At 46.1% G+C, this 26,963-nt stretch overlaps 4 protein-coding genes across 4 annotated transcripts; 2 read left to right on the top strand and 2 right to left on the bottom strand.

The window, feature by feature from the left end:
• Positions 1–4,904: 4,904 nt before the first annotated feature.
• LOC117860958 (transmembrane 9 superfamily member 9) lies at positions 4,905–8,463 on the top strand. Its single transcript, XM_034744400.2, has 7 exons — positions 4,905–5,135; positions 5,864–6,028; positions 6,120–6,229; positions 6,307–6,412; positions 6,520–6,632; positions 6,740–6,893; positions 7,020–8,463. Exons 1-7 carry the CDS (start codon positions 5,022–5,024, stop codon positions 8,175–8,177), a joined length of 1,920 nt encoding a protein of 639 aa, XP_034600291.1. The 5' UTR covers positions 4,905–5,021; the 3' UTR covers positions 8,178–8,463.
• A 502-nt stretch (positions 8,464–8,965) lies between these two features.
• On the top strand, positions 8,966–12,214 carry LOC117860959 (protein MULTIPOLAR SPINDLE 1). Its single transcript, XM_072294793.1, has 5 exons — positions 8,966–9,041; positions 9,204–9,356; positions 10,436–10,625; positions 11,148–11,218; positions 11,697–12,214. The coding sequence occupies exons 1-5, from the start codon at positions 8,966–8,968 to the stop codon at positions 11,879–11,881; spliced, it is 675 nt and encodes a 224-aa protein (XP_072150894.1). The 3' UTR covers positions 11,882–12,214.
• A 4,167-nt stretch (positions 12,215–16,381) lies between these two features.
• LOC117861502 (uncharacterized) lies at positions 16,382–17,482 on the bottom strand. The gene has a single exon (XM_034745068.2). It carries the CDS (start codon positions 17,071–17,073, stop codon positions 16,579–16,581), a length of 495 nt encoding a protein of 164 aa, XP_034600959.1. The 5' UTR covers positions 17,074–17,482; the 3' UTR covers positions 16,382–16,578.
• Positions 17,483–24,995: 7,513 nt separating this feature from the next.
• Positions 24,996–26,839, bottom strand: LOC117861992 (probable E3 ubiquitin-protein ligase ARI7). The gene has a single exon (XM_034745499.2). The coding sequence runs from the start codon at positions 26,624–26,626 to the stop codon at positions 25,160–25,162; it is 1,467 nt and encodes a 488-aa protein (XP_034601390.1). The 5' UTR covers positions 26,627–26,839; the 3' UTR covers positions 24,996–25,159.
• Between the last annotated feature and the right edge of the window lie 124 nt (positions 26,840–26,963).

Raw genomic sequence — 26,963 nt, 5'->3', positions numbered from 1 at the left:
GTTAAGAATTTAAATTTTAATTGGAGACCAAAGTTTGCAAATTGAGCTATTCCTAGGCAACACTGACGAAATTGAATAGCATGTGCCATTGAGCACTGACAGACAATGCATTGGCCGATTTTTGGGGCTTCGATTCAAGTGTTGAGTGATCCATTCTTCAAAGTGCAAATCTATTGGATGAAGCCCTATGAATCCTCTACAAGTTTGGTTAAAGGAGATCGCAGAGCTTGGATTGAAAGTTGAGCGCAAATTTGGATTGAAATCGGGTGGAAATGGAGAAAAGGGGAGAAGAATAGAGCCGTGGCACTACCACGCAGCTGCTTGCCGCCGATGGCCGGAGGCGGTATCGGCCGTGCCACCCACAGGGAGAGCATGAGGACTACACCATGCATGCAAGCAGGAGGTGGCGTGAGCGAAGATGGTAAGTTTTCAAATAAATACCGAAGCTGCCGGCCGCACTCATCCTTTCACCACTACCGCCCAGTTTTTATTTCACCGCCCTTGATCACCGGCGGTTTCCGCCATCGTTCGGCCCCCGCCCATCAATTCCCTCCACTATAATCGCTGCCTTGAAGCCTAGAACCCATCCCGCCAGTCCTCGTCCAGCCCCATCCACTCTAGAACCCTCTCCGCCACCGTCTTCTCCGGAGCCAGCCGTTGCTCTATTTTGGTAAGGTTGCCGCTGTGAAGCTCCATGCTGCCGGGGTTATGGTCATTGTTTGAGCATCAGGGTGTGTCACGCATGAGCCGTAGATGGTGCACGTGTCGCTTGTTGGCCTGGAGCACGGCCGGGTTGGCTGGAGCTCTTGCGCCGCCGCGCGCGCGCCTCCGCCATGGCCACGCAGTCGAGCTCCTTGCTCCGACTACAGGGTGCTTTGGTTTGGGAGAGCGCCGGGCATTCTAGGTCGAGGCAAAGCTTCCAAGCTAGCTTGTGGTTGTCGAGTCACCGTCGTTGAGCCACGTGCCGCCGCGAACCCTAGCATTGCCGCTCCGCCACCGCACATCGCCGTTCGCCACCACCGTTAACCAAACCACCCCAACAACACCCCCCAGGATGTGCGCGTAGTCGAGGTGAGCCAGGCCATGTAGTCGCCGTTGTCGGAGCGGCGAGTTCTCGCGGTTGCCCGCCGATGTACCAGCGGGTTGGGCTGGGTACACTGTGCGCTCGGCCAGGCCTGCATGTCAGCGAGTAAGTGTAGGACGGGGGTGGGTAAGAAGAGTTTTCCAGGGGGTTTCCAGGAGGAAATGATTTAGGAGTTTTAGAATTTAGTTTTAAATTCAGTTATCATTTTAATTCATTATAATTTGTAAAAATATCCAAAAATAGTGAAACCAATTTTGTTAGGATTTTTTATTTATCTTTATGCATTAAAATTCTTAAACCCTAGGAAAAGATAATAAAAATTAGGTTTTTATTTAGTGCCTTATATTTAAGGTATTTAAATAAATACTTAATCTTTATCAAATGTATAAAATTATGATAATATTTTATATTCACAAATGCTTGTTAATCCATAGGCATTAGGTGTTGAGATTAGAGAATAATTATGAAACATTTTATTAATAAAGAGAAAAGGCTTAAGTTAGGTTAGTTAAGTAAATAATTTGAGGGCTAATCTTTTATGGGTAGTTTAGTGTTGGCTTACAACTTTATCATGAAAATAAGTTGTATAGTCACTTTTTATCAAAAAGTTTTGCATTAACTAATTATGACTTGCATCATATCGTAAAATCTGAAGCTCCCAAGGTGGAATTTGTGGAGTTATTTGAAGAACCTCAGGATTTTGAGGAGATTGTTGAGGTTGCTCCTGTTATTGAATTGTTTTCTGAAGACGCTAACCTTTTTGGGACCCAAGGCAAGCCCCGGAGCATTTACACCTATTAATTGTAGAAATTCCTATTCACATGTCCAAATTATTGGTTATTTCCTTCCCATGCATTAAGTCTAGGAGTTGATTGAAAACTTACTTTTATACAGAATCCAACCTTAATTTTTTGGACATCTTTGCCGTCTATTTAAGAATAATTAGTAAATATCTCATGCTTAGCAATGCTTAGATGCTACCTTTGAGTAACTTTTGTTACTCGAATACTCAAGGCAAATATTGTCATACAATTAAATCAAGGAAATGGCTTGATATTTGAAAGAGGTGGACAGAAGCTAGAGATGGTAGTTCTGTCTATTGAGAATGAAATTGATTAAGGACCGTTCGTTGTTTTAATTGCTAATCAAGTGATATTATCTGGTTACTTACTGCCATTGGGAACCAGCAAGCCCGGTAGGTTAGTTGGCTCTTATGGTGGAAATATATTTACCCTACTTTGGTGTGGGTGTATGGCGGGGACGTAGCCTGAAACTCACATGGTGATCAGGCCAGACGTGGGGTCTCATGTGGGGGGTGTTCTCGGGTTCGGGTAATTATATTTCCAGTCTTTGGGTACAACTAATCGAAAGGTCGTTGCGTGCAGCCTGATCAGCTGTGCGTCGCTGGTGATTAGGTATCTCTAGCAGGATGTAAATCAGTCCAGATCGCCGCAATTCTCGGTTATGAACGACGCTTGATCACTGTTAAGCATCGTAGATGAATAAGTTGAATATAATGTTTTCCGTGATATAAGATTGCTGGATGATATTAGTATCACTTGTTTGAGCAAAACGATTTCATCACTTAGACTGGTTAAGTAAGATTAAGTTTGCTTTAAAATGACAAAACTAAGGATCCATGAGTAGTGAGCCTTTCGCAAAATATTGAGTCAGCCAGTCCAATAAAAAGCTTTCATACTCCTTAAAGTCAATTATTTTATACCGGTTAGTCAGGTCAGTCTTGTTAAGTAACTTCGTACTCAGGGAATCCTCCTTTGTTATTTTTAGAAGCGCAGCAGCCGTCTGCCGAAGAGGAGAAACCGAAGGTCTAGGGTATTATATGAGTCTCAAAATACCCTAGAGTTGGACTTAGCTGTTTAATTACTTATTTCCATGGCTTGTTTTGAGTTTGAAACTCTTTAGAATGGTTTGACTTGCACTTTAAGTTTGTTTCAATCTATGGGTTGTAATAATTTGTACCTTCAGTATTTATTTTAAAAGAGTAATGTTTGTTGATGATTTTCCATTGTGGAAAATGTATGGTTAAGATTCAAGATGTACGTGGATGATTCGGGTCATCCCGGGGACACTCAACAAATTGCCGGACTTAAACTATTTTAAGTGTGTTTATTGGATAATTACTGTTTCAACAGTGATCAGGCGTACTTAAGCTAGTTTAAGTTGAATGGTTCCGCCACAGTGCAGCCATGGCCGGTAGTGCGCGGGGCCTTCTTGGACTCGCCCGGCGATGGCGGCATGGCCAATGAAAGGCTCATGGTAGAGGAGTGGGCGGCAGGCTGGTGGTGGCACGGATGGAGGTGCAGATGGCTGACGGCTGGTGGTGGTGCAGAAGGAGACCGGTAGATCCTGTGGTTGGAGAGGAAAGGGAGGAGGGGCAAATCCCCTTTGTAAAGGGGAGAGGGAGGAAGATAAAGTGGATTGAAAAAAAGTATAAAGGGGAAAGGAAGATAGAAAGGGGATCCGTTGGAGAAGGTTTTTCTCCCATAAATCCCCTTTGTGGGTAAAAGGAGGAAGGAAAGGGGAAATGAGATCTGTTGGAGTTGCTCTTGCCTAGAGACCTCTAATCCAATTTAATTTGGAATCTTTGATTTTTGCCTATTGACCAAAACCAGAAGAACAGCTCATGCATATGCAAAATGGAGGAATAGTAAACAACCATCAAGAAAAATCTGATGACGAACATATAGAGATCTGCTAAATGCATGACGAGAGAAGGTCATCAGCAAATTGAAAACGTAAATCTGAGAATCAATTATACATGGAGCAGCAGGCCCATCTTCCTGCGTGCGGCGGCTGGCCTGGCGAGATTCAGAGGTACCTTATTGGCATGCGGCTGCTTGGGGGCTCGAGCAGTTGAGCTGCATGCCTGCATCTGCATTATTTAATGAATGCCAGGCATGACATGTGTGCTTGCATTGCAGCATCGGAGCGTGCCCACGCCCTCATACAGACGGTGGTGAATGTATACAGGGCAAGCAGGCAGCAGGGATAGAGAGAGATGTTGTTCTTGTTGTCTCGCCTTGGACTCAACTGCTTGGGCTCACCTGCTTGATCCTTTTCGCTAGCTTTAGCGGATCTCATCTCATCAGCTTCCTGCTCTGCATATATGCCTAGCTTCTTGCTGGTCCTGATCCTGATGCAGTGCAGGATGCCCTACCCTCCTGCCACTAGCTGGTAGTAGTATACTGACAGAATATCATCGATCAGAATCCCCACACCCTTTTTGAGCTTTTGTCCACACTCCCTGCTAACCGTTAGTAAAACCGGCCTCGTAGACCGTGCTAATGTAATTCAGCTGAGAGACTGAGAAAGCATCAGTAATCTACGTTTTGAATTGCAAATGCTAAACTGATGGAAGCAACTAATGATAGCAAATCTGAAATTCCGCAGCTAGGCTAGCTACTCTCTAAGAATTAATTGCAAAGGTTAAAAAACCTTTTTTTAGAAACAAATTAAAACTTTTTTTTAAAAAAACCTCAAACTCCCCTGATCAAAGAAGTTCAGTGTAACCTTAATTGTGTTTCTCGTTTCACATTTCCTAGTTTAAAATGCACTATATATGCTGCAGTTGTTTGGTCGAATGCCTTGAATCGTGCAGCAAACGTATAGCTGGAGGCCCGCCTACCAACAAGCCCATCTAAACATTCCGAGTAAACACGCAAAGCCCGTTCGATGGTGGGCCAGAATTATGTCTGGACCGTTCATTTTTTCTTCTTGGGCTGGCGGCCTGTTTCTCTTCGGTGCTTTTGTTCAAGTGGTTAACGCGCTCGGTCGGTTGAGAGGAGCGGAGCGGGGCCCGCGACAGTGAGGTAGTGGTGGGACTCGTCTTCTTCCAGTAGCGAGCGGTGGACTGCGAGAGGGAGCGCCTCCGCCTCAGATCCACCGAGTCTCCGAGCCCAGTCTCCCCCACCCACCCATGCGGACGCCGGCGATGCTCCGCTGGGCCACGGTGGCGCTCGTGGCGCTCCTCGCCGCCGCGCCGGCCGCCGCCTTCTATCTCCCCGGCGTCGCGCCCAACGACTTCCAGAAGGTCCATTTCTTCTCCCCACACCCGTAACGGCTCTCTCCGTTCATTCCGCGGCGGATCTCGACGGCCAGATCCAGCGTGCCGCGTTTGTTCGTTGGGCTGCCTGTATCTGTCGAGTTAGTGGCAGTGGGGTTCGGGATCTAGGCATCCTGCTGGCTGTTTTGCTTCTGTGTGGAGTAGTGTAATCTTACGAATTACATTTGGCTAGGTCCCTTGTTTCAAATCTCTCTATGTTGAAGAAAAACATAAATATCCTCTAATCTAAGCGGCGATAAATGCTCTATAGTGCGCCTACGTTTGCAAAACGTTGTCTAATCGAATATGTGCTGTGAGTACGCTACAGTATACCCTCTTGTATTCAAAATGTTCCGTTATTTATATTTTTGTCCACTTGGTTCCAGGATGTGAAGTCACTTTTTTATTGTACATGTTGCTTATCGTTTGCATATAGCAGCTTCAGGTGGCCTTTGAATCCCAAAAACTTCTTCGTTTCTTTTTCTCTTGTTTCTTGTTACCTGATAAACGATTTGACAACCCAGTATTTTTGGATCCTTAAGTATCGAGCATGTATGTGCTACTAGTAGTTATGTTTATGGAACGAATTATCAAATGGTGCATTAAAATGTTTTGAGCTATGGGACAAAAAATAATCTCTCTCACCTCTTAATTTGTAGCCCTTTACTGAAAGATATGTTACATGCGCTCTAACCTATGTCCATAATTGTCTGCAGAAAGATCCACTTTTGGTCAAGGTGAATAAGCTGACATCCACAAAAACACAGCTTCCCTACTCCTATTACTCTCTTCCTTTCTGCAAGCCAAACACGATAGTTGACAGTGCGGAGAATCTTGGAGAAGTTCTGCGCGGTGATCGCATTGAGAACTCCCCTTATGTGGTTAGTACTAGTTTACTGCTTGAAATGTATTCACGTTTGTAATTTGTAGTGTATCACTGATTTGTCATCTAATCTGTTGTTTGGACTGTAGTTTGAGATGAGGGAGCCCAAGATGTGCCAGATTGTCTGCAAAGCATCAATTGATGATAAACAAGCAAAGGAGCTCAAGGAAAAGATAGAGGATGAGTACCGGGTGAACATGTATGGATTCTATATGTGATACTGTAATTTTGATTGCATGACGAATGCTGGAGTTACATGATGAAATTTTTTCACAGGATCCTTGACAACCTCCCGCTAGTTGTTCCTATACCAAGGCAGGATAGGGATGCTGTTGTTTATCAGGGTGGATATCATGTTGGTGTCAAGGGCCAGTACGCTGGTGTAAGTTTGTGTGCTCAGCTGACCGTTTTAATTTTAACAGTGATAGGCCTCCCTTTTTCTTTTTGAGAGGGTGTAGTTATCTTATTTGAAAAAATTTCATGTTACAGAGCAAGGACGAGAAGGTCTTTATCCACAACCACTTGACATTTTTAGTTAAATACCACAAGGATGAAACTACAGAACTCTCTAGAATTGTTGGATTTGAGGTCAAACCATTCAGGTTTGTTTTAAGTTATTCTTGCCATATTTTATTTGTATGACATCTTTTACATCTGATACTATTTTGTTTAGTCACTTATGTGTCTTTTGTTATACTTCTGTTGCCAGTATTAACCATCAGTTTGAAGGCCAATGGAATGATAAAAACACTCGTTTGATCACATGCGATCCTCATGCGAGCAAGCTTGTGAGAAGCTCAGATACTCCTCAGGAGGTTGAAGCTGGAAAGGAAATCATATTTACCTATGATGTTGGCTTTGAGGTTATATTTCTCACGGCTTTTCTCCTTCTCTTTTGCACTGTAACTCCTTTCATTAATAATTAATAATACATTTTAAATGTTGAGTCCGTTTTAATGTTTTCTGATTTGCTTGGCATTCCTTTACAGGAGAGCGATGTCAAGTGGGCTTCTCGCTGGGACACGTATCTGTTAATGACAGATGATCAAATTCACTGGTTTTCTATTGTGAACTCTCTCATGATCGTACTCTTCTTATCTGGGATGGTGGCCATGATTATGCTCCGCACTCTGTATAGAGATATCTCCAGGTACAACCAGCTTGAAACTGAAGAAGAAGCCCAAGAAGAGACAGGATGGAAGCTTGTTCACGGAGATGTGTTCCGACCTCCTGAAAACTCTGACTTACTCTGTGTCTGCGTTGGGACTGGTGTTCAGTTCTTTGGTATGCTGCTAGTAACCATGATTTTCGCTGTTTTGGGATTCCTTTCACCATCAAACCGAGGAGGGCTGATGACTGCCATGCTGCTCACTTGGGTCTTGATGGGATTGTTTGCTGGATATGCTTCTTCACGCTTCTATAAGATGTTTAAAGGATCAGAATGGAAGAGTATCACCCTAAAGACTGCCTTCCTGTTTCCTGGGATTGCTTTCAGTATTTTCTTCATCCTGAATGCTCTTATATGGGGGGAGAAGTCGTCTGGTGCTGTTCCTTTCACCACAATGTTTGCCTTGGTCCTCCTATGGTTTGGTATCTCAGTTCCTCTTGTATTTGTTGGGAGCTACCTGGGCTTCAAGCAACCTGCCATTGAGGCTCCGGTGAAGACTAACAAGATCCCAAGACAGGTCCCTGAGCAGTCTTGGTACATGAACCCTGCCTTCACCGTTCTTATTGGTGGCATTCTTCCATTTGGGGCTGTCTTTATTGAGCTCTTCTTCATCCTCACATCGATTTGGCTTCACCAGTTCTACTACATCTTTGGCTTCCTTTTCCTGGTGTTCATTATCCTCATCATCACCTGTGCGGAGATTACGATCGTGCTGTGCTATTTCCAACTGTGCAGTGAGGACTATAATTGGTGGTGGAGGTCCTATCTCACCTCAGGATCATCTGCAATCTACCTCTTCCTGTATGCCGGGTTCTACTTCTTCACTAAGCTGCAGATCACCAAACTGGTGTCAGGCATACTGTACTTTGGCTACATGCTTCTCGCCTCGTTTGCGTTCTGTGTGCTTACCGGTGCAATCGGCTTCTGCGCCTGCTTCTGGTTCACGAGATTGATCTACTCATCTGTGAAGATCGACTAGGCTTGATCGCATGAGACTGTACGGTTTTGGTGAAGCGGCCTCCATTTTCCACCCTGTGTTTTCCTGGATTTTCAGGAAAACTGTATTTTAGGTGTTAACAGCATAAACCATTTATGCCCACTGGTTAAGAGCTGAGATGATACATCTGTCAGACTGTCACTATGGATTTGTGTAAGGATAGGATACCACTGTCAGCTTCATATGGGGCAATTTTTCCTTGTATTGTTATGACTTATGAACTGCTGTATAAATTCAATTCATAGCTCTCACTCGTAATTGGGTGTCATCTTGTTCCACCTCTGCAATGATGATGTCGATAATGTGCTTGGCTTCCTCTAGAAATTCTTGTGTTCAGTTCTAAGTTGTAGCTTTTCTTGGTTGGTATGTATTCAGAGATGGTTTGTTGATGTTCTGAAACGAGTAATGAAATTGGCGCATCAGAATTGGCCGGCGATCTAGAAACTCTAATGAATTCACTCGTAGAATTAGCTTTTCTTGGTTGGTATGTATCCTCTAGAAACTCTAATGAATTCACACGTAGACGAGGAGTAACAGTCTCCGGCGGCTGTCCCTGCTCAGCGGCATTGTACGGCGGCGTGCTCCGACGGTGCCGTCCGCCCGCCCCGCCATACTCCGACGAACTGGTCCCCATCTCTCCCTCCAGAGACCTGGTCCTCCCATCCACTCCCTTTCCTGTTTCCAGGCCACTGTCGGTCCGCCACTTTCAGAGACAACCTAGGCACCACTCTTTCCGCCGTCCCATCCCGCCGGTGGAGCTCGCCGTCGCCATGTGCCGGCCGCCAGGCGCACGCCAGGGACTTTCATTTGCTACATTTTCTCACCAAGCAGTGGACTTCATTCTGGGTAAGTTACAATTGAGCTGTTGCGTGTTTAATGAATCTGACCATTAATCTGATACAACTGAGCTGTTGAATGCCACGGAAATTATGGATATTCAAATGGCAAAGTTTACTCATGTCATCTGTGCAAATCTATGATTTGATTGAAAGAATCATGGGTAATCAGTTGGTAATCACTGTACCTGCTCAGCTTCACTGAAGAACATTCTATCATCAGAAAGGGAGAAGGAGCTAGTTGGGGAGATAATCAATGGTTTAGTGTCTCGCTTGATGAAAAGGATGTGCGCCGTTCCTGAAAATGCTGGTACTTCAGATTCAGGTGACACTTGTTGCATTCTTAGTGAGTTTAATATATTTATATATGTTTTTTTCCCAGAGTAGCATAAGTAAAGTGATACTATAGTGCTGTTTCATTTTGTAGGGCAATTCACATGCGTAAAATGACATTTTTTGGTTTATTCATTGTTTTCTTCTTTTGATCAAATGACATGCACCTCTCCTGCGTGTTCGAGATGAAAATTTCTAGTGCAGTAGACCTGACTTTCAATCTACTTGATTGGAGTTTGGGCATTTCAGTTGTTCTTTGTTAATCCATGTTGATTGTTGTCATATTTCACAATATTTTGTGGTGGCCACTAGAGGCCCTTCTTTTCTGTAGTAGAGCATAAGGTGATTGATGCTCAAATGCATTGCAGCTTCCTTCCTTATATTTCAGTTTGCAATACAACAGGATGCATTGCAGCTTGTGAGTTTCCTCTGAACTGAGATTTGTACGACTAGTTGTCTGTACTTTACATATTGTCCAAAGTAATGCCAAGTACAACTTAGGTACCAGTTGATTCATGGTCCTCATGGAAGTGGTATCAATGATGATAAATTGGTTGGAGGCTTGATTGCATTTATATAGCACATTTAATTATATGCAAAACTTCTTAGTGTTTTTTCATGATGACATTGATTGGATTGGAAATGTGGGAGAGGCAAGATATGGAGTGTGCTCATCCTCAACAGAGGCTCTGAGCAGCTAGTTTAACGGGAATTGAATTCACTCTTGCTTAACAAACTCAATGGCCGATGCCAACGTATAGGACCAGCACTAAAAACCAAACCTAACAAACTAACAAACTAGCTTCCTTAACCCCAAGGTAATAGCTAATCTGAACAAACTGAAGGACAAAGCCTATGGTACTCTGTTGCTGTGGGCGCCAAGGTAGCATTATCATGCTTCTTGCGGCACTGGTAGGTCCGACCAGCAAAGGTATCCACAAGACCACAACACATGAGTACTCTAATTTATGTTGTAGTCAAATCTGCTATCTGTGTGGTCCATATTATCTTGTTTTGCTTCCTTATAGCCTATTGATTTGTGTTTCTTCCATTTTATTCAATATTTTGCAGGATCAATTGACTGCTCAGATGCCCAGATCTCTGTGCAGCACTTGTTCCGTAAGTTAGGAAATGAGGAGTTCATTGGTCAGAGGATAATCCTTGCAGTTTCTCAAAAGATTTCGAATGCATCAGAAAGGTTACTTCTGGTTGATCCGTTTGATGATGTTTTCCCTGATATGCATGGCAATATATTCATCATGTAAGCTGACTGTCAATTCGTTCTGATTTTGATTTCATTGGAAGAGTCTTGACTCCTTAGGTCAATCTTGATTGTCCACTGTATTCATTTTAACTTTCTCACTTGAGAGTTAAGAACAAACATATGACCTCCTCGGGATTGAATCATGGATGAAAAACTAATCAGTAGTTTACACATTGCCTGTTTCCTGATGCACAATACTTCATATATAGAGGATGTGTCAGATTGACACTAATATGTTTCTCTGGTACTATTTGGCTATTTTTTTGCAAGTTCTGTTAAGGTGCACTCAAATATCTGAATATTATTTCCTTTTTGTTGCTAATGAATTTTCATCCAAAAGAAACTATATTCTGATATTTTTGGTTTTAGAGCTGGAAAATCTCTGAAGACTTTCTATTGGTGTATTATTAGTAATTGTTTTATCTTGATTGAGTTCTTGCTATTGCCCATAAGAATTAGTAGTTGTACTTTGATTATATCACTGTATTTTGTGCATGATCATTTTGTCCCATGTTGCAGGATTCAGTTAATCGAGTTCCTAATATCTGATTACATGAAAGATTGGCTTTGTTGGCAGCATTTTGACAAAAGTTAGTGCTTCTGTGCCCTTGATGGTTCTATTTTCTATTTGCTATGCTGTAAGAATTGCATCATTACTCAACATGATAGTGTAAACGTCTTCAATTGAGATGAGAACACACCATATCTGTTGTTTTTACTGCGCTAAATCTTCTGGTTCAAATTCTTGTAGTCAAATATCTTCAATTCTGCACCCTGCTACTGCACTACATAATTGAGTGCTATATTTTTTATGTACAGCCACAATGTAGAAAAGTTCATTGATTAAATAATGAATATTATATTATATTATACTATATTATATTATATTATATTATATTATATTATATTATATTATATTATATTATATTATATTATATTCCTAATCACAAGTATGAAAGAGCAATTACTGAAATTTATACATGCCGCTAATGCCAGTGCAATTACTGCTCATCACTGCGCGATACATCTCACTAGATGTGCCTAATTAAACTTAAAAAAAATATCCAGGACTTTTTGAAGAATGTGTCAGATCTATTCTCAAGGCACGCAATGATTTGCAAATCCTGGAAAACATGAATGGGCTGTATGTGGTGTACATTGAGCGCGTGGTTGGAAGGTTGGCAAGGGAGGTGGCTCCTGCTGCACTTCAGGGGAAGCTGGACCTAGAAGTCTTCTCCAAACTCTTGTGCTGAGAGTGCCTACCTCAGACTTCTCAATGTATTTGCACAAGTCGTTTCATTTTAATCTGGTTATTTGTTTCTCTATTAACCACTCGCATCTCACCTTCTGCATGTTGATTTCAGATTGATTATAAGTAAAAAAAGCTGGCCCAGCAAGCAGGTATATTCTTCATCGCCTCATCGGATGATTGGGAACTAAGGCATAGTAAAAAACTGAAAAGTATGTTTTATTAACTTCGTTGTGTGTGAATGAGTAGTTACTGAAAACAAATGTGCTCTAATCAAAGCCATGAGATAATTGCTCCACTGAGACTCACATATTTATATTTTGGTTTACATGAGAAACTTTGGAATCTATTAGTAGATCTAGTGGCCTGACATGGTTTCATGTCTATTGATAGCTGATTACTTTCATTTTCCTGACTTCACTCCGTACCCTGTGAGTTGCTATAGATATGCTTTGCCTATCTGCAAATATAGGTGCAGCTAAAAATTTCTGCGCTCTGGTCCTTTACTCTTACAAATAAAAGCATAAGGTATTCTAAAAGTAAAAGTACAACTAAAATTCAAGCTTTTACTCGAATACACATAAGCCATCCATAATGGGAAGGTATGCATGTGCGTGTTGTATCCGCTTTGAAATGTGAGAGTACTTCTCTCAGCTTGGAACACGTTATCACCTTACAGCCTAGCTATTTGTGTGTGCCGTGCTGAGGAGTCTGTTCTCTGTTACCTTTTGGCATGCATGTTGCTGTCACTGTTTCTGTATCTTGTGAGACCGGAAGAAATTTACAAGAAGCATGTCTGGAGGGCTTTTAGTCAACAATTAACACTCCCTTGAGACATGTGATTTCATCTGAGTGCTCTTTGTGGCCAACTACATGATGACTTTAGAATTAACTAGGGTTGCAAATAGATTTTCCCACACCTTGTGTAACTGGGAGAATAGAGCAATCTGGGACTGGGATCTGCACTTGCTCGATTTATATATCTGATTAATGTTCAGGAGGTATCGCGACACCATTTATTTTTTGGCCAACATTTTTGAGCTGACAAGCTTTCATTCAGAATACCGATGAAGTTCTGCTACATCAGAGCCTAAATCTGTTTTTCCTCTTCTTGGAAGTAGAAGATATCTCAATTCTTTAGTTTGAAGAGCGTTAACAAGGTCCGTAATTCTCTGAAATCTAGATCCATTGCTGTTGCAGTAACATGCTAGATGACAAATGTAAATGGAAGATCGGGGAGAGTTTGATCATGCTCAAAGAACATAAAGTTTTAGAAATGAAAAGCCTAAATACCCCAAGAATGCTTTCATGATGATCATTTTGGGAAAGAATGTGCTTGCACTCTTCACCCTAAGACAAGGTGACAACCCCTGGCCAGCTTAGCTGCCAAACCAGTGCTTGAGTAGTTACACCACCTTTTTAAGTCAGCAACTATCATATCTTCATGTCTCCACCTGCATAACAACAACTAACATTGAAGAAGGTACTGGTAATCAATTATCTCAGGCTCTTCCATGACTTTATCTTGGCTAAGCTCAACTGTCCTCTTCGTCCATTGACAAGCCCTTATGCCTGATCAATGCAAGGTCCTTTTCGTGGAGATCAATCCCATGCAGAGTCGTCCTTGTGTCCTCCCCGATTCATAAGTGACGTGCATCACTGTTTCATAGTCCGAATCTGGCATTCAGCTTTCTTCCTCGACGGTGAAAGATCTGAATCCAGGTTTGCTATGATGTAGCCTTCCTACCTCTTAACATGAATGACCTGAATGGGTGCACACTACTTGTAGGCTTGAAGGTTAATTCGCTACCGATGATTAGCTGTGCTAACTGGGTGATTGAGTAGTGAAACTATTCCAAGGTTCAATACCGCCATGTCTTCATCAGATTGCCCTTGACGAACTCGCCGGAGTGATAGAGGCAGTTTACGTACTAACCCTAAGAGTAATTCACATTGATTATGGGCTTGTTTGGTTAATCTTAATTCCCTCCCATGGGGATTGGAGGGGGATTGAGACGGATTTTGACTTGTAAGGGATTTAATCCCGCTTGACGCCATCCAATCATCTTCAGTTCCCCGTCGAACCGAACAAGCCCTAAAGATTGATGTTTTGGATATTAAATTGATTATTTTGTTTTATCAAGAAATATATATTTGTAAAATTTACAAAAATTTCTGGATGTTCATGGTGTTGGATTGAGTGGGTTGCTAAAGGCAAGCGCTAATTTGTCCATTTGCCATATACGAAGGCGACACCATGTGGTCCCTGGATGTCTTAGGGCCCTTTAATTTGCATGAAGCAACATGAATATATAAAAGTTGCAGGCATTCAGATAGAAGGGGGTTGTGCACAACCTTGTGTAGCAGTGCAAGTGTCACCTACGAGAAGAGGAAGAGAGGAGGCCACAAATTCACACACACAAAACCCTTTTTGTTTCTGATGTTATTTGTGGTGTGCGTGCAGGTGTTTAGTTGGCGTGCCGTACGTTGGCTGCACACGTCAAGACGCGAACACACAAGACCGATGGGTGTGAGATGAGATGACATGTTGAGCTATGCTCATCGGCGACAAGGAACCGACTGGACTTTTGCTCAAAGCAGTTGCTTTAGGGCAAGGGCAATGGTTGTGGCTCAAATTAACCTTAGGTGTGGGGTCCATGTCAGATGGCTGTAACAATTGCCAATGGGCACAATGGCTTGGCATTAAGATGGGACCCATGTTTTAGTAAAAAAAAAACATCTGGAGTGGGAATAGCCAGGAGGCCAACGGAATATGAGGTGAGAGAGAGGATGGGATGGAGAGGAGAGATAAACAATAATTCTTTATTTCCTTAAGGTGCACTCCAAGCTTGAGGTGCACCATAAGCTTTTCTTCCCTAAGTTGCATTCTCACAATGTTTGATGCTAACCTTTAGAAAGCAATCATTGCCTTAAGGTCACCTTTTTGCTACATTGTGGCTGCCCTTAGTTAGTAGTCCATGCATGCATGGACCTTCATTTCTTGCATTATTTTTGTCTATAGAGCCACATGCCACATCCTTCATCAATACAATGAGCAACGTTTGGGGAAAAAAAATTGTAGTCACATGCATGATATATAGGATTATGGTTGAGCAAAGAAGATGGAGGCGAAAAGAGAGCAGGTTTGCCTCTTTGTTGCTTGATGATGGAAGAGAACCATTCTCTTCATTGTCAATTGAAAGCTAGATGATGAGTAAGATTACTTGCTACCGCCAAACTAGGTATCCATGGTGTGTATTCACAACTAATTAAGCTAAGTGCGAATTAATTAATCGTAATCGCATACATGGAACTTGCAATCCAGTAACAAATTGTGATAGCCGGATGCCATATATGCAGTTGCAAGAAGACAGGATCGGAGGATGTAATGAACGTGCCTCTGTTCACAGGTGCTTGGAATAGCTTGGCAGGAGGAGGTGCAGTGCAGTGTCCAGGAGCACGCACAGCTGCACAAGTGTACGTCCATCAGTGGATCTTTATGGTTGCGCATACATCACTTTAAAAAGCAATGACGGTAGTGCCTGCCAAGGAAGGATCACATGCAGAGATGCAGATGGAGGCATCCCATGAGGTCAGCTACCACCTGTATCGTGCCATTTTTCGTCAAGTTTTTATTTTACCTGTTATATATGTATATTACTAGCTTACTGTATACTTGTTAAGAGTAAAAGCAGATGTTGCCACGCTTGTTACTTTTTATATTGGGCACTTATAATAGTATTAAAAGGAAAGTTTATTTTTTGTTCAGGGAAAAATTAAAGGTAATAGACTCATTTTCACATGACATTATGCCATATACTGCCTTAATTCAGGCGTGCAGTGTAATAGTAAGCATCTGATGCAAACTACGTACATATGCTCGTATAGCTGGTCTAATGCATCTGGTTTGACGCGTGCGATGCGTTAGCATCTCGCCCGTTTCTAAAAAATGGCATTGCAACATGTATCGATCGTTCGTGATGTGAGAGTACTTGCTAATTCTCTAACTTAGCATTTTAGAGAGCAATTAGTTAGCTTGGCTTGTCCTGATCATAGCTCGTTGCTTTGCTTGCCATAGCCCGGTCATGGCATGCAAAACAAGCTTCTTTGCTCTAGCTTGTTGCTAGCTAGTTGAATAATGGTATCAAAGGTTGTTAGAGCTAGTACGTATTCACCTGCGACGAATCACGGTTTGAATAACTTTGTACATATACTACTTCACTTTACATGTTTAATTCCTACTCATTTAGCTTTGATTACATTGTTCATGTTCATTAAAAAAACTTCAAACTAAAAAAGAACACCGAAGCTACAAGATATGCATAAACCGATCGAGTAACAGAAGTACGCATCATTAGGCAACACTACAGCAATCGATCTTATACTATTGTTCTTTCGCTTGTCTTTCTTTGCATGTGTAATTAGCACTGCACAAGCACACAGTTACTCATGCATGTCTCATCGATCGATCAAGATCGATCCATGATGCTTGCAGATGTAGATCTGACATGAACTGATGCAATTAATTAATCAACCTATGTTACTGTACTGGAACAACTGATCAATCGGATAACAAGCAAACGAGCTGCAAGAACACTAAAGCAGTTCACAAGATCAAAAGCAAGCTTGCGAGTTGGATGGCGATGCTTGAACGAGCGTGCGTCGTCGCTCGTGCCAGGCGCGCATTGATTAGCTACCAGCTTACAGCTTGAGCGAGAGGTCGATATCGTCGGCGTCTCCGGCGGCGGCTTGCACGCGGTGGTACGCGTGCCGGCGCCCGCCGTCGGCGATCCAGCTGACGACGGCCGCGGCGGCGGCGGCCTGGTCCCCCGCGCCCCGGGCGTGCGCCGCCGGGTACCAGCTGCCGAGCTCGGAGGCCGCCGCCGCGCCCACGGAGGAGGAGGAGGAGATGGCCGCGCCGGCGGCGACGGCGCCGGAGAGCTCGCGGCTGCGCTTGGCGAGGCTGCGCTCCAGCTTGTGCGCGTTCTGGTGGCCGCCTAGAGCCTGGGAGCTGAAGAACTTGCGCCGGCAGTAGGTGCACGAGAAGGTGCGGTCGGGGTCGGCGGCGGCCGCCGCCGCAGGGGGCAGGTCGCGGTGCCTGCCGCCCACGCCGCGGGACGCCGCCGCCGCCGATGGGTGGATGAGGCGCAGGTCCAGGTTGACGACGTCGTCGCCGGCCGGTTGCTGCTTCTCCATGAGAGCTTTCTTTCTTGGTGGCGAACTGGCGATCGAGCTGAGTGATCAGCGAGCTGAGGTTGCTTAGCCTTTGGAGCGTGGCATTATAAAGCAGCGATGGTAGATAGAGTCACCTGCCTGCACGACTCATGTCTTTGGTTTGGCTTTTTCTCATGTCGGCCGTCAGAATTCCTAAAAGAATTTCTTACTCTCTTCTTTAGCGAAATTACAGTGAGAATCTTAATTACGCTCGATCTAAATGGATTAATTTTCCATTCATACCTAACCTTTGTCTTGCATAACTAATCCATCAAAACTTGATGCTACTAAAAGCCTTTGATCCTATAGCTAATTTGCAGACAATTCTGCAGCCATATGTAGTTGAGATGATCTCAGCCCTGCATCTCTGATGATTCTGCAAAAAAGTTGCAGCTAGGTTACCCTGAATTCCAGCATACCATGTGCATTTGATTGTTCTCGAAGCAGGGTCTACTAGCTCATGTACTAGGGTAAGGTGTTTGGATATGAAATGCTAAACTTTAATAGTGTTACATCGGATATTCGGATGCTAATTAGGAGGACTAAACATGAGCTAATTATAAAACTAATTGCAGAATCTTGTGCTAATTCGCGAGATGAATCTATTAAACCTAATTAATCTATCATTAGCAAATGGTTACTGTAGCACCACATTATCAAATCATGGACTAATTAGGCTTAATAGATTCATCTCGCGAATTATACTCTATCTGTGCAATTAGTTTTGTAATTAGCCTATGTTTAATACTTCTAATTAGCATCCAAACATCTGATGTGACATGTGTTAAATTTTAATAGGGTGTTCCCAAACACCCTAAATTAAAGGAACATATATTTTCGTTCAGAAAAACAGAGAGAGAAAGGGTCATGTATGTGTGTGATGGTGACAGGAGATGAGCAGAGGACAAATCCAACAAAGAGCTAGCTTGGCTACTGGCCATCAGGATAGATCCACGAAATGGACTTCATGTGCAAGTGCAATGGCGGCCGACGTTGCTGAGGTGATGCAAGCTAAAGCCAGTGGTAAGCCACAAGTAGCAGGGCGGCGCCTAGCTACTAGCGTGCGTGGAAAAGAAAGAGAGCTAACCTTAGCCATCATCTAACCCTAGCAAAGCAAGTTTTTTTCCTTCCCTGCATCGCTAAACCGATCCTAAGGCAAGCTAATGATTTGGAAGTTTGCTAGAGTTTGGAATTTAAGCTAGGGAATTCCATAGCGACGAACTTGCTGCCGTCTTCTGAGTTGCATCCAGTCAACAATTTCAAAGTTTGCTTGCAAATTGCCTTTTGGAAAAATCTACACACGTATATATGTAACGGACTTAAGTTGAGCTACTAATTCTTGAATTTTATGTGTCGAGTTTGAATACTAAAAATGATACCCATATACGTATTATAGTTTCATATAAATTCGATTTTGTTACGGGTGTTTCGTAAATGATAGCGGCTGTTTAGTTTTGCGAATCTGTTTGAGCATCTCGCTGCGTACTAGGCAATCTCTCTGCTGGCGTGTCATGCAAATCCAGTACTCGTGGAACAATGCAATGCAAGTACAGATGCTCAGAGAGATGCCTGCCTGTGCTGACGTAACGTGAAACCGTGATGGATGTGAGAGAGGTGAAGTGAGTCGTTTTGGACTTGATCGATTGACAGGCCAAGTGACTGATACACACGTACGTGTTCACGTATGCTGCTGAAGACCTGAAGTGAACCAGCTCCTCTTGACGCTTGAAAGGTGTGGTATATTTTCAGAAGAAGGAGCTACTGCACTGAATGATGATGATCAATATCAGAAGAAGGGTACGTTTCTATCTGCCTGTTCGCTTCAGCTTATTCAGCCGGCTTATCAACCACCAAACAGTATTTTTCTCTCACAACAAATCAGCCGTTTCAGCTTTTCAGCCGGCTTATAAGCTGAAGCGAACAGGCCTTATATGGTTTCACAAAAATGGTATATTTTCATCACATCTTGCTTCTTCATGTTTTTAATGTACTAAATGCATCTGTCATTGTTCGATTATTTGATTATAAGTTCGGATATCTTAGATATGCTGAGTTGCTGCCAACATTATAATTAACGTGTGGGACTGTGGTTTGTTCAAATTATTTGGCTGTTCAAATAAAGGAGGAAAGAACAGTATTACATAGCGTCTTCTTTTTTCCCATTATGAGGCAGGTACATGAGCTACGTGTACCATGCTCCATGGATGGCTGAATGAATGTACTGCACTGTAGTCCATGCTAGAATAACGGATGGTACTGACCGATGTGTTGATACTACTGTTCAATTCAAAGATGGCAGGAACCAGCCATGCTTACATATATCTTTCTGACATATACTTCCATGTTTTTTTACAGCAGTAGCTTGCACATATCCTAAAATAAACGCACTTCTCGCTTCTCGAGAAGTTAAATATTTTTAAATTTAACTAAGAATATAGAAAATAGCATCATTATATCTTCAAATAAATTTATTTGGGAAGTATATCAATGCTCATACTGAAATAATAGTATGTTTTTTATAAATTTTGGTCAAATTTTGACTCCTCGAGAAATGTGTTCAGAGTAATGCTCTACAGAAACTACTGTGGACGCATGCATCGATCAGTACCCTGACACTAGCCACCTACAGGGCGGCCAGAGCAAGTACATCATGCACGCACGGTGACTTGGACGTGTACTGATGAGAAAACTAACCACATTATGAGCGACTACAGCTACCAACTAATATAAAAAAAAAGATCAGTAATGATGCATGCAAAGCCGGCCTGTAAGCTAGAAAAAATAACTGACAAGCCATGAGTTTATTGAAATGAGTAGATGTCTGTGTCCTGCAAGAGAATTTTTTTATCAAAGTACTAGAATATAATGCATGCCACCATCTGGCTATGCCTATCCTCCTGTTGTCAATCACACGGCCCCTCAATCAGTCGGGGTGAGAGGAGGCTAGGCTATATATAGGCAGCAGCTGCATGCCAGGATTGTACCGGCCGGGCATGGGGGAGTTGCAGGGCTAGATGTCCAGAATATCCAATACCATCACTTGCACAGTGAGATGAGATGACATGCTCACATGCATGCTAGTCCAATCATCTCTACCTACTGTACTGTAGCTGCTGGTGACTACTGTAGATCTTCCATTCATCTACCGAAGCAGTCCTAGAGAAGAGAACTTTACAGAGGTGTGCATGCTGATGACGTCTCTTATGAACGTAAGTGTACGTGTATATACAGGGACCAAATGTCTCCGGTCGGTCGATTCGCATGCCATGCAATGAGATGAGACGATCAGAGTTCACAAAGAGAAGCATGCAGTGTAGACGTTGCACAGTACACTTTGAGCTTGCACGTCATGCAGTGAGATGGGACTGCAGATAGATGCAACCTGTCAGGACGACGCATGCGTGATTGGGAGTAAAGTAGATGGTCAGTTGGATTGTCCATCGGTCTGGATGGAAGCCAGCTGGTTGGATGGGATCCATGGACTTTCGCATCATCCACTACAGTTCCTTCTCTGATGACACTACTATTGATGCATTCAGAAAAAAGATGGACCATATCGGAGCAGATCGATTAGACATGCAGAGGAACTCCATGCATGGCCATGAGGTCGTCGTCGATGGGAACTCTACTCCAAGACCGGGCGCTGGCTGGTGCGATGGTACTATGTGGCTGTGGGAGAATCTGACAGAGATTTGGCCGGCAGCAGCCACCAGGAATTATTATTCATGCTCATGCTGTCATGGAGATCAGACGTCGGCACGGCATGGCTGTGAATGCATCATCCGTCTACAGCTTCGAGGCTGCCTGATAGATGCCATAAACTATCACAACACATCACTTCACTCTCGACTGAGTTTTTTATTCTCTAATTTCTTCCATGCTAGATATTTGTATTCAAGTGCAGTGGAGGCATGGGGCAGATAAAGCTAGGGGTTGGCTCATTAGCATAACGATCAGAGCTAGCTCATTTACCTCGCAAGCCAAGAGCCATTAAGGTGATAGCGAAAAAGATACAGGTGCAAGCATGCAACAAAATATAATAATGTAAAATCATTGCAGTTTAAAAAGATCGGTTATGCAAGTGCTACAATGCATCATATGGACTGATTTGGAGCTAAAGACTGGTTCACACCGTGTGCCGCAACAAGATTAATGGAGTTTTACATGGGCTGGACCTGGGATGCAGCACCTCTAGCCTGGGCCCCTGCTTAAAAGATGGGTTATATATGCAAGTGAACTGCGGAAGACCAGTTGAACCTCCCGGTTTTCTAGAGGGGACAAGCGGGCGAAATCCGTGTGCAGAGGGAGGGGAGCGGTGGGAAATGGCCAAAAACCAAAGAAACAAGAGGCTGAGGATAGCCTTCGGATGTGATAAATTTCACCATCGGACAATAGCTACGCTTGTGGTTTATTTACGTGTAATTCATTTGTATTTGAACCGTGTTGAACCAAACAAACCATACATATGAATTAGTGCATGAGCTGTCGCTGTCTGATCTGGTCCTCATGACTATGGGCTCCTTGCCAACTATGGGCTCCTTTGGCAAGGCTCCAACTCTGATTTCTTCTACGGCTCCGGCTGAAACCTTATCAAACATGTATGTCAAAAAACGGCTCTACGCTTGGAGGAGCCGGAGCCATTTTGTATTGAGAAGCTGGAGTTGAAAATAGTGGCTCCTCCCCGTTTTAGGAGGAGCCGAAACCTTGTCAAAGGGACCCTGAGACAAAGACAGAAAATGTCAAGAGCACATAGACATGTTTAAGGCTCTGTTTGGATCCTACAGAGATTATTAGAATCCGGATAGTAGATAGTGATTATGAGAATTCAGATTTTGAATAGTAATAATCTAGTTTGTTTGATTCTAGGATTATGATTTAGATAGAGGGTTGGTTGAAAAGCTCAATTGTCTATAACGCCCTTAGTTTGGATAGAGAATAATGATTGAAATAGGGTTACAGTCGTCATTTCCCAACCTATAATCTCTAAATAGCTAGGTTGAAGGAGATAGTGAGATCATTAAAATTTAGATTGGTAGATTCTTATAATCCATCATAAAATCCAATCCGTTTGGATCCATTAGTTATTATTTTTAGCCATAGTTATTATTTTTAGCCGGATTATATAATATCTAGGGACCAAATGGGCCCTAAGATTTGAACAATTGTGGTCTGTTTGGCCAACAGACATGTTAAGATTTGAACAGTTATTGTGGTCTGATGATACTCTGATTGGCCAGCTAGGGGCAGCCTTTGGGTGTGGTTGTTGCCTGTTGATGCTGAGCTGTTCTATCTGCTCTGGCTTGTTTAGCTCGTTATCTAAAGTTGAAACCGTAGCTCGGCTGAGCCCTTATTTAGGGCCTTGTTTAGTTGCCCAACTCAACCAAAATTCCTGTAGCAACACTGTAGCGTTTTGTTTGTATTTGTGAATTATTATCCAAATATTGACTAATTAGGCTCAAAAGATTCGTCTCGCAAAGTACAACAAAACTGTGCAATTAGTTTTTGATTTCGTCTACATTCAGTACTCCATGCATGTACCGCAAGTTTGATGTGATGGTGAATCTTCTTTTTGCATAGTGTCAAAGTTGGGATTTTGGAGTGAACTAAACATGGCCTAGTTCACCCTCAACTTCCAACTTTAGCACTATGCAAAAAGAAGATTTCCCATCACATCAAACTTGCGGTACATGTATGGAGTACTAAATATAGACGAAATTAAAAACTAATTGCACAGTTTTGTTATACTTTGCGAGACGAATCTTTTGAGCCTAATTAGTCAATATTTAGACAATAATTCACAAATACAAACGAAACACTACAGTGTGCTACAGTGCTGTAAGAGTAATTTGGCACCTCCAAACTTTGGTAACTAAACAAGCCTGAGCTGAGCCAGCCAAGAGCTACAAGCATTGTTGTGTCCGTGCTAGATGCTGCCAGTGCCAGCAGCAGTTTCAGCACTGGCGTGAGCGCGTGACCTTTAAGTAGCAATGGGCCAAAGCATTTCGGCCTAGCATCACTATTGCCAATCACAATCGGCCCAGCTATCAATGTGTTCAGAAACTGTAAGATCAAATCGAAGGGTACAAATTTCATACAAGCAATTGTGTTTATACACAGTTTTAAATATATATAATGCTTATGCGCGTACTCCGGCCGGCCTAGTGATCATCCTCCACATCTCCCGAGCCAGTCCTGCTGCTCGACGCCGGCTCGCCGACCTCGCCGCTCGCCACCGCCTTGCCGAAGTTCTCAACGAAGCGCCGCGTCGCACACACGGCGAAGTCCTTCCTCTCCGGCCCCACCTCGACGCAACACTGCAGCCGCAACAGCATGGCGCCCGCCTGGCCGAGCTGGAAGTCGAGCAGGTCCCACTGCGCCCGATGCCCGTCGTCGTCCTCCTCCTCCTCCTCCTGATCCCTCAACCGCAGCCTCCGCCCGAGCACGCACACATTCCCCAACACAGGTCGTCGTGGCGCAGGAACCCCTCCAGCGCCCGCCCCGCGCGCTCCCGCCGCCGCTCGTGCGCCTTCCGGGACTCCTCGTCGTCCTCCGCCTCCTGCTCCGGCGCGTAGAGCTCCGGGCAGTCGTAGTGGCTGATGCGGGGGCGGTAGGGGTCGCCCATCGGGCAGAGGCACGCCAGCAGAAGCGGTACGAGCACGGCGGCGCGCACACGATGCTCCCGCAGCCGCCGTGGCAGAAGCGGTGCGCGCACCCCGCCGAGGCCATCGCCGCCGCGGGGCGGGCCTCCAGGCATATCCCGCACGCCATGGTCGTCTCCTTGTCCTCCTCGTCGTCGCGGTCCGGGGCGGTGTCGCCGGCGCCGGGGAGGCCGACGGCGTCGCGCACGGCGGCCTGGTCAGATTCCCAGTCGTGCTGCAGATCGTAGGCGCGCCACCGGTATTGGAAGAGGAGGGCCAGGGCCCAGTCCTCCGGGACCGAGAGCTCCTCGGCCGTCATGGCTGCTTCTAGGCTTAGTTCTTGGCGTATCTTCTGTTCAGTTAGGACGGCGTAGCGGCGGCCGCAACAACCCGCGCCGTCGAAGTCGATGATAATCGTTTCGTCGTCGCTGCCGCTCGAGTACTCGTCATTCATGGTCATCCATGCTCCAGCCCTCCACCACCTCCTCCCCCGCCTCCGCCACGAAGTCCGCCTCCCTCGGCACCAACGCCGGCAAGGGCGCCAACGCGTCGCGGTGCCGGCGCAGCTCGCGCTCGGCGTCCCGCCGCTTGCGGGGCTCGGCATCCACAGGTCCTGGTAGTGCAGGAACCGGCGGTGAGGGCTCTTCTCTACAAGCAAACGCTCCAGATGTGCACCTGACCTGGGCCTTAGGCGTCCGCCATGGCGCTGGCGCCATCCACCTCCCGCCGTCCCGCGCGCGCGCCTGCCTGACGATCGATCTGGGCCGCGCGGGCCCGATCCAACGGCCAGGCAGCACCCAGGGTCGTCCACCCCTGGTCGTCATGCCGTGGCTCGCCGCTGACCTTCAAGTTACCCGTGCGCATCTACGAACGACATCAACCCGCAGGTGCTGTCGGCGTTCGCGGACACGGGCGTCGAGCTCATCGTCACGCCACGCTCTACGACGACCTCTAGTCCCGGGCATGGCCGCCAGCCCGTCCCAGGCGCTGCAGTGGCTGACCGCCGGCTTCGCCGTGGGCAACACGAGATGCTCACGTGTGAGGACGAGCAGCTCAGGGACAAGGTAACTCGTCCCCCGTCATGCGCAACCTGCACGCGGCGTTGGCGCAGCTCGGGATGGACGGCCCTCGCCGTGCTCGCCACCTCGTACCCGCCGGCGGCAAGGACGACGAGGTCGACCCACCGGCTAGTCGCGTCACCAAAGATTGCTCTCTTCTTAGGTCATGGGCTAAACGAACAGCTGTTCCAACATTGTTCTCTCAACATGAAGCAATGATGCAGCGAGTTTTTAGAAGATTGTTTTTGGAAGAGCACAAAATATACGGAAAAAAAACAAAACATTTCAAATTCCCTCACAAGTTTAAATGTTCCCTACACAATGCTTGTAGATGCCACGTACGGTACGTCGGTACGGCGGGGGTAAAACCCATCACCCTGAGCCACTCTCACCGCACGACGCCGGCGCGCACAGCTCCGGCGTCCCCTCCACCGCCTTGGCGAAGTTCTCGATGCACTGCCTCGTCACTCCTGTCAGCTTGGCGAGCTCAGCACCGAACCCCACCAAGTCCTCCTGCTGCGGCCACTTGATGGCGCGGAGCCTCAGCCGCTCCAGCGCCTCGTCGGCCTCGCCGCGCTGGTACTCGAACAGCTCCCGCGCCGCGGGGTCCGCCGCCGCCCGCAGGCTCTGCCCGTGCGCGCACGCGTTGCCCAGCACCCGCCGCCCCTCCGCCACCTGCTCCCACGCCGCCGCCACGGCCTCAAGGTACCCCCTCACCGCCGGCCCACCCGCGCGCGGCAGCCTCTCGTCGCGCAGCCGGCGCAGCTCGCGCTCGGCGTCGCGCCGCCGGCGCAGGTACGCCATCCACAGGTCCTGGTAGTACAGGAACCGGTCCAGTGCCTGCTCGGCGCGCACCTCCTCCCCCGTCGCCGTCCACTCCTCGTCCTTGCCGCACATGTCGTGCTCGCCCATGCGGCTGACGGCCGTCTGGCCGAGGCAGCCCCAGCAGAAGAAGTAGCCGCACGGCTTCGCGCAGACCATCCTGTTGCAGCCGCCGGGGGCGCGGTAGATGCGGCGGCGGCACCGTGGGCACGCCTTCGTGTTCAGCAGGATCCAGTCGGCGCTCGCCTCGTCCGCCTCCCGCGCCCACCGCGCCACGGCCGCGCAGCTCGCCGGCCAGTGCGGCGATCCGCCGCACCGCCAGCAGAAGGCGTTGCCGCACCGGCACGCGAGGTCGCCGTCCCCGCCGCTCCGGGAGATCTCGATGGCGCAGCCGCAGCCTGGCGCCGTGCACGGCTTGAACCACAGGTGCCGCGCCTCGACGTACGCGCGCGCCAGCGCCCGGGCGTACGCGTCCCTGCCGGCGCCCGTGGCGAACCGCTCCGCCATCCCGCGGAGCACCGCGCGGGAGCACGACGCGTCGGGGCACCGCAACACGAGGCAGCGTGCGCCGTCGTCCAGCGCGGCGGCGACGTAGCCGCGCCAGCAGTCGTGGCAGTAGTAGTGCGCGCACCCCGCGGAGGCCATCTCCTCCACGGGCTTGCCCTCCGTGCATACGGCGCACGTCATGAGCTCCTCGCCGCCGGCGCCGGGGACGGATCCCACGGCGGCGTCGCCAAGGCCGACGGCGTCGCGGACGCGGTCCTGATCGGCGAACCACTCGTCCTGCAGCCGGAGAGGGTTCCACCGGTAGTGGCCGAGGAGGGCCAAGGCCCAGTCCGCCGGTACGGAGAATAGCTCGGCCGTGGCGGCCACTTCCTGGCTGAGGCTCTGGCCGATCTCTTGTTCGGTCAGGACGGCGTACGGGACGACGACCTCGTCGTCGCTGAGGCTATCGCGGTCACTTTCGCTGCAGTCGTCGTCGCTGCTCGCGTCGGAGAACTCGACGTCCGTATCCATGGTTTCCGGATCCGTAAGGTAAATCTACGCGGCCGATGGAGTTGCTAACCTAATATATGTCGATCGTGCGGGTCGTGGGAATCCCATCCAAAATCGAAGTTGAGTTCCAACCCCAAACAAGAAACCTATCAACGGTTTTGGTGAGATTCGCTTGATTACCTTGGACTCTTAACTAAATTAGTAAAATTGATTTGTCAGCCTTAATTACCTTGCGAGCAATGATTTACTTTTTAGTATAAAAATGGAAAACTAATCACGTCTAGATAGTAGTTTTTTGGCTAATTAATAAGGGTACCAAAAGGACAACAATACTAACCTCTAGAAAAGCTATAATTAA

This window comes from Setaria viridis, chromosome 6, assembly GCF_005286985.2.
Source record: "Setaria viridis chromosome 6, Setaria_viridis_v4.0, whole genome shotgun sequence".
NCBI classification, from domain to species: domain Eukaryota; kingdom Viridiplantae; phylum Streptophyta; class Magnoliopsida; order Poales; family Poaceae; genus Setaria; species Setaria viridis.
This window is presented reverse-complemented; position numbering and strand designations above follow the sequence as displayed.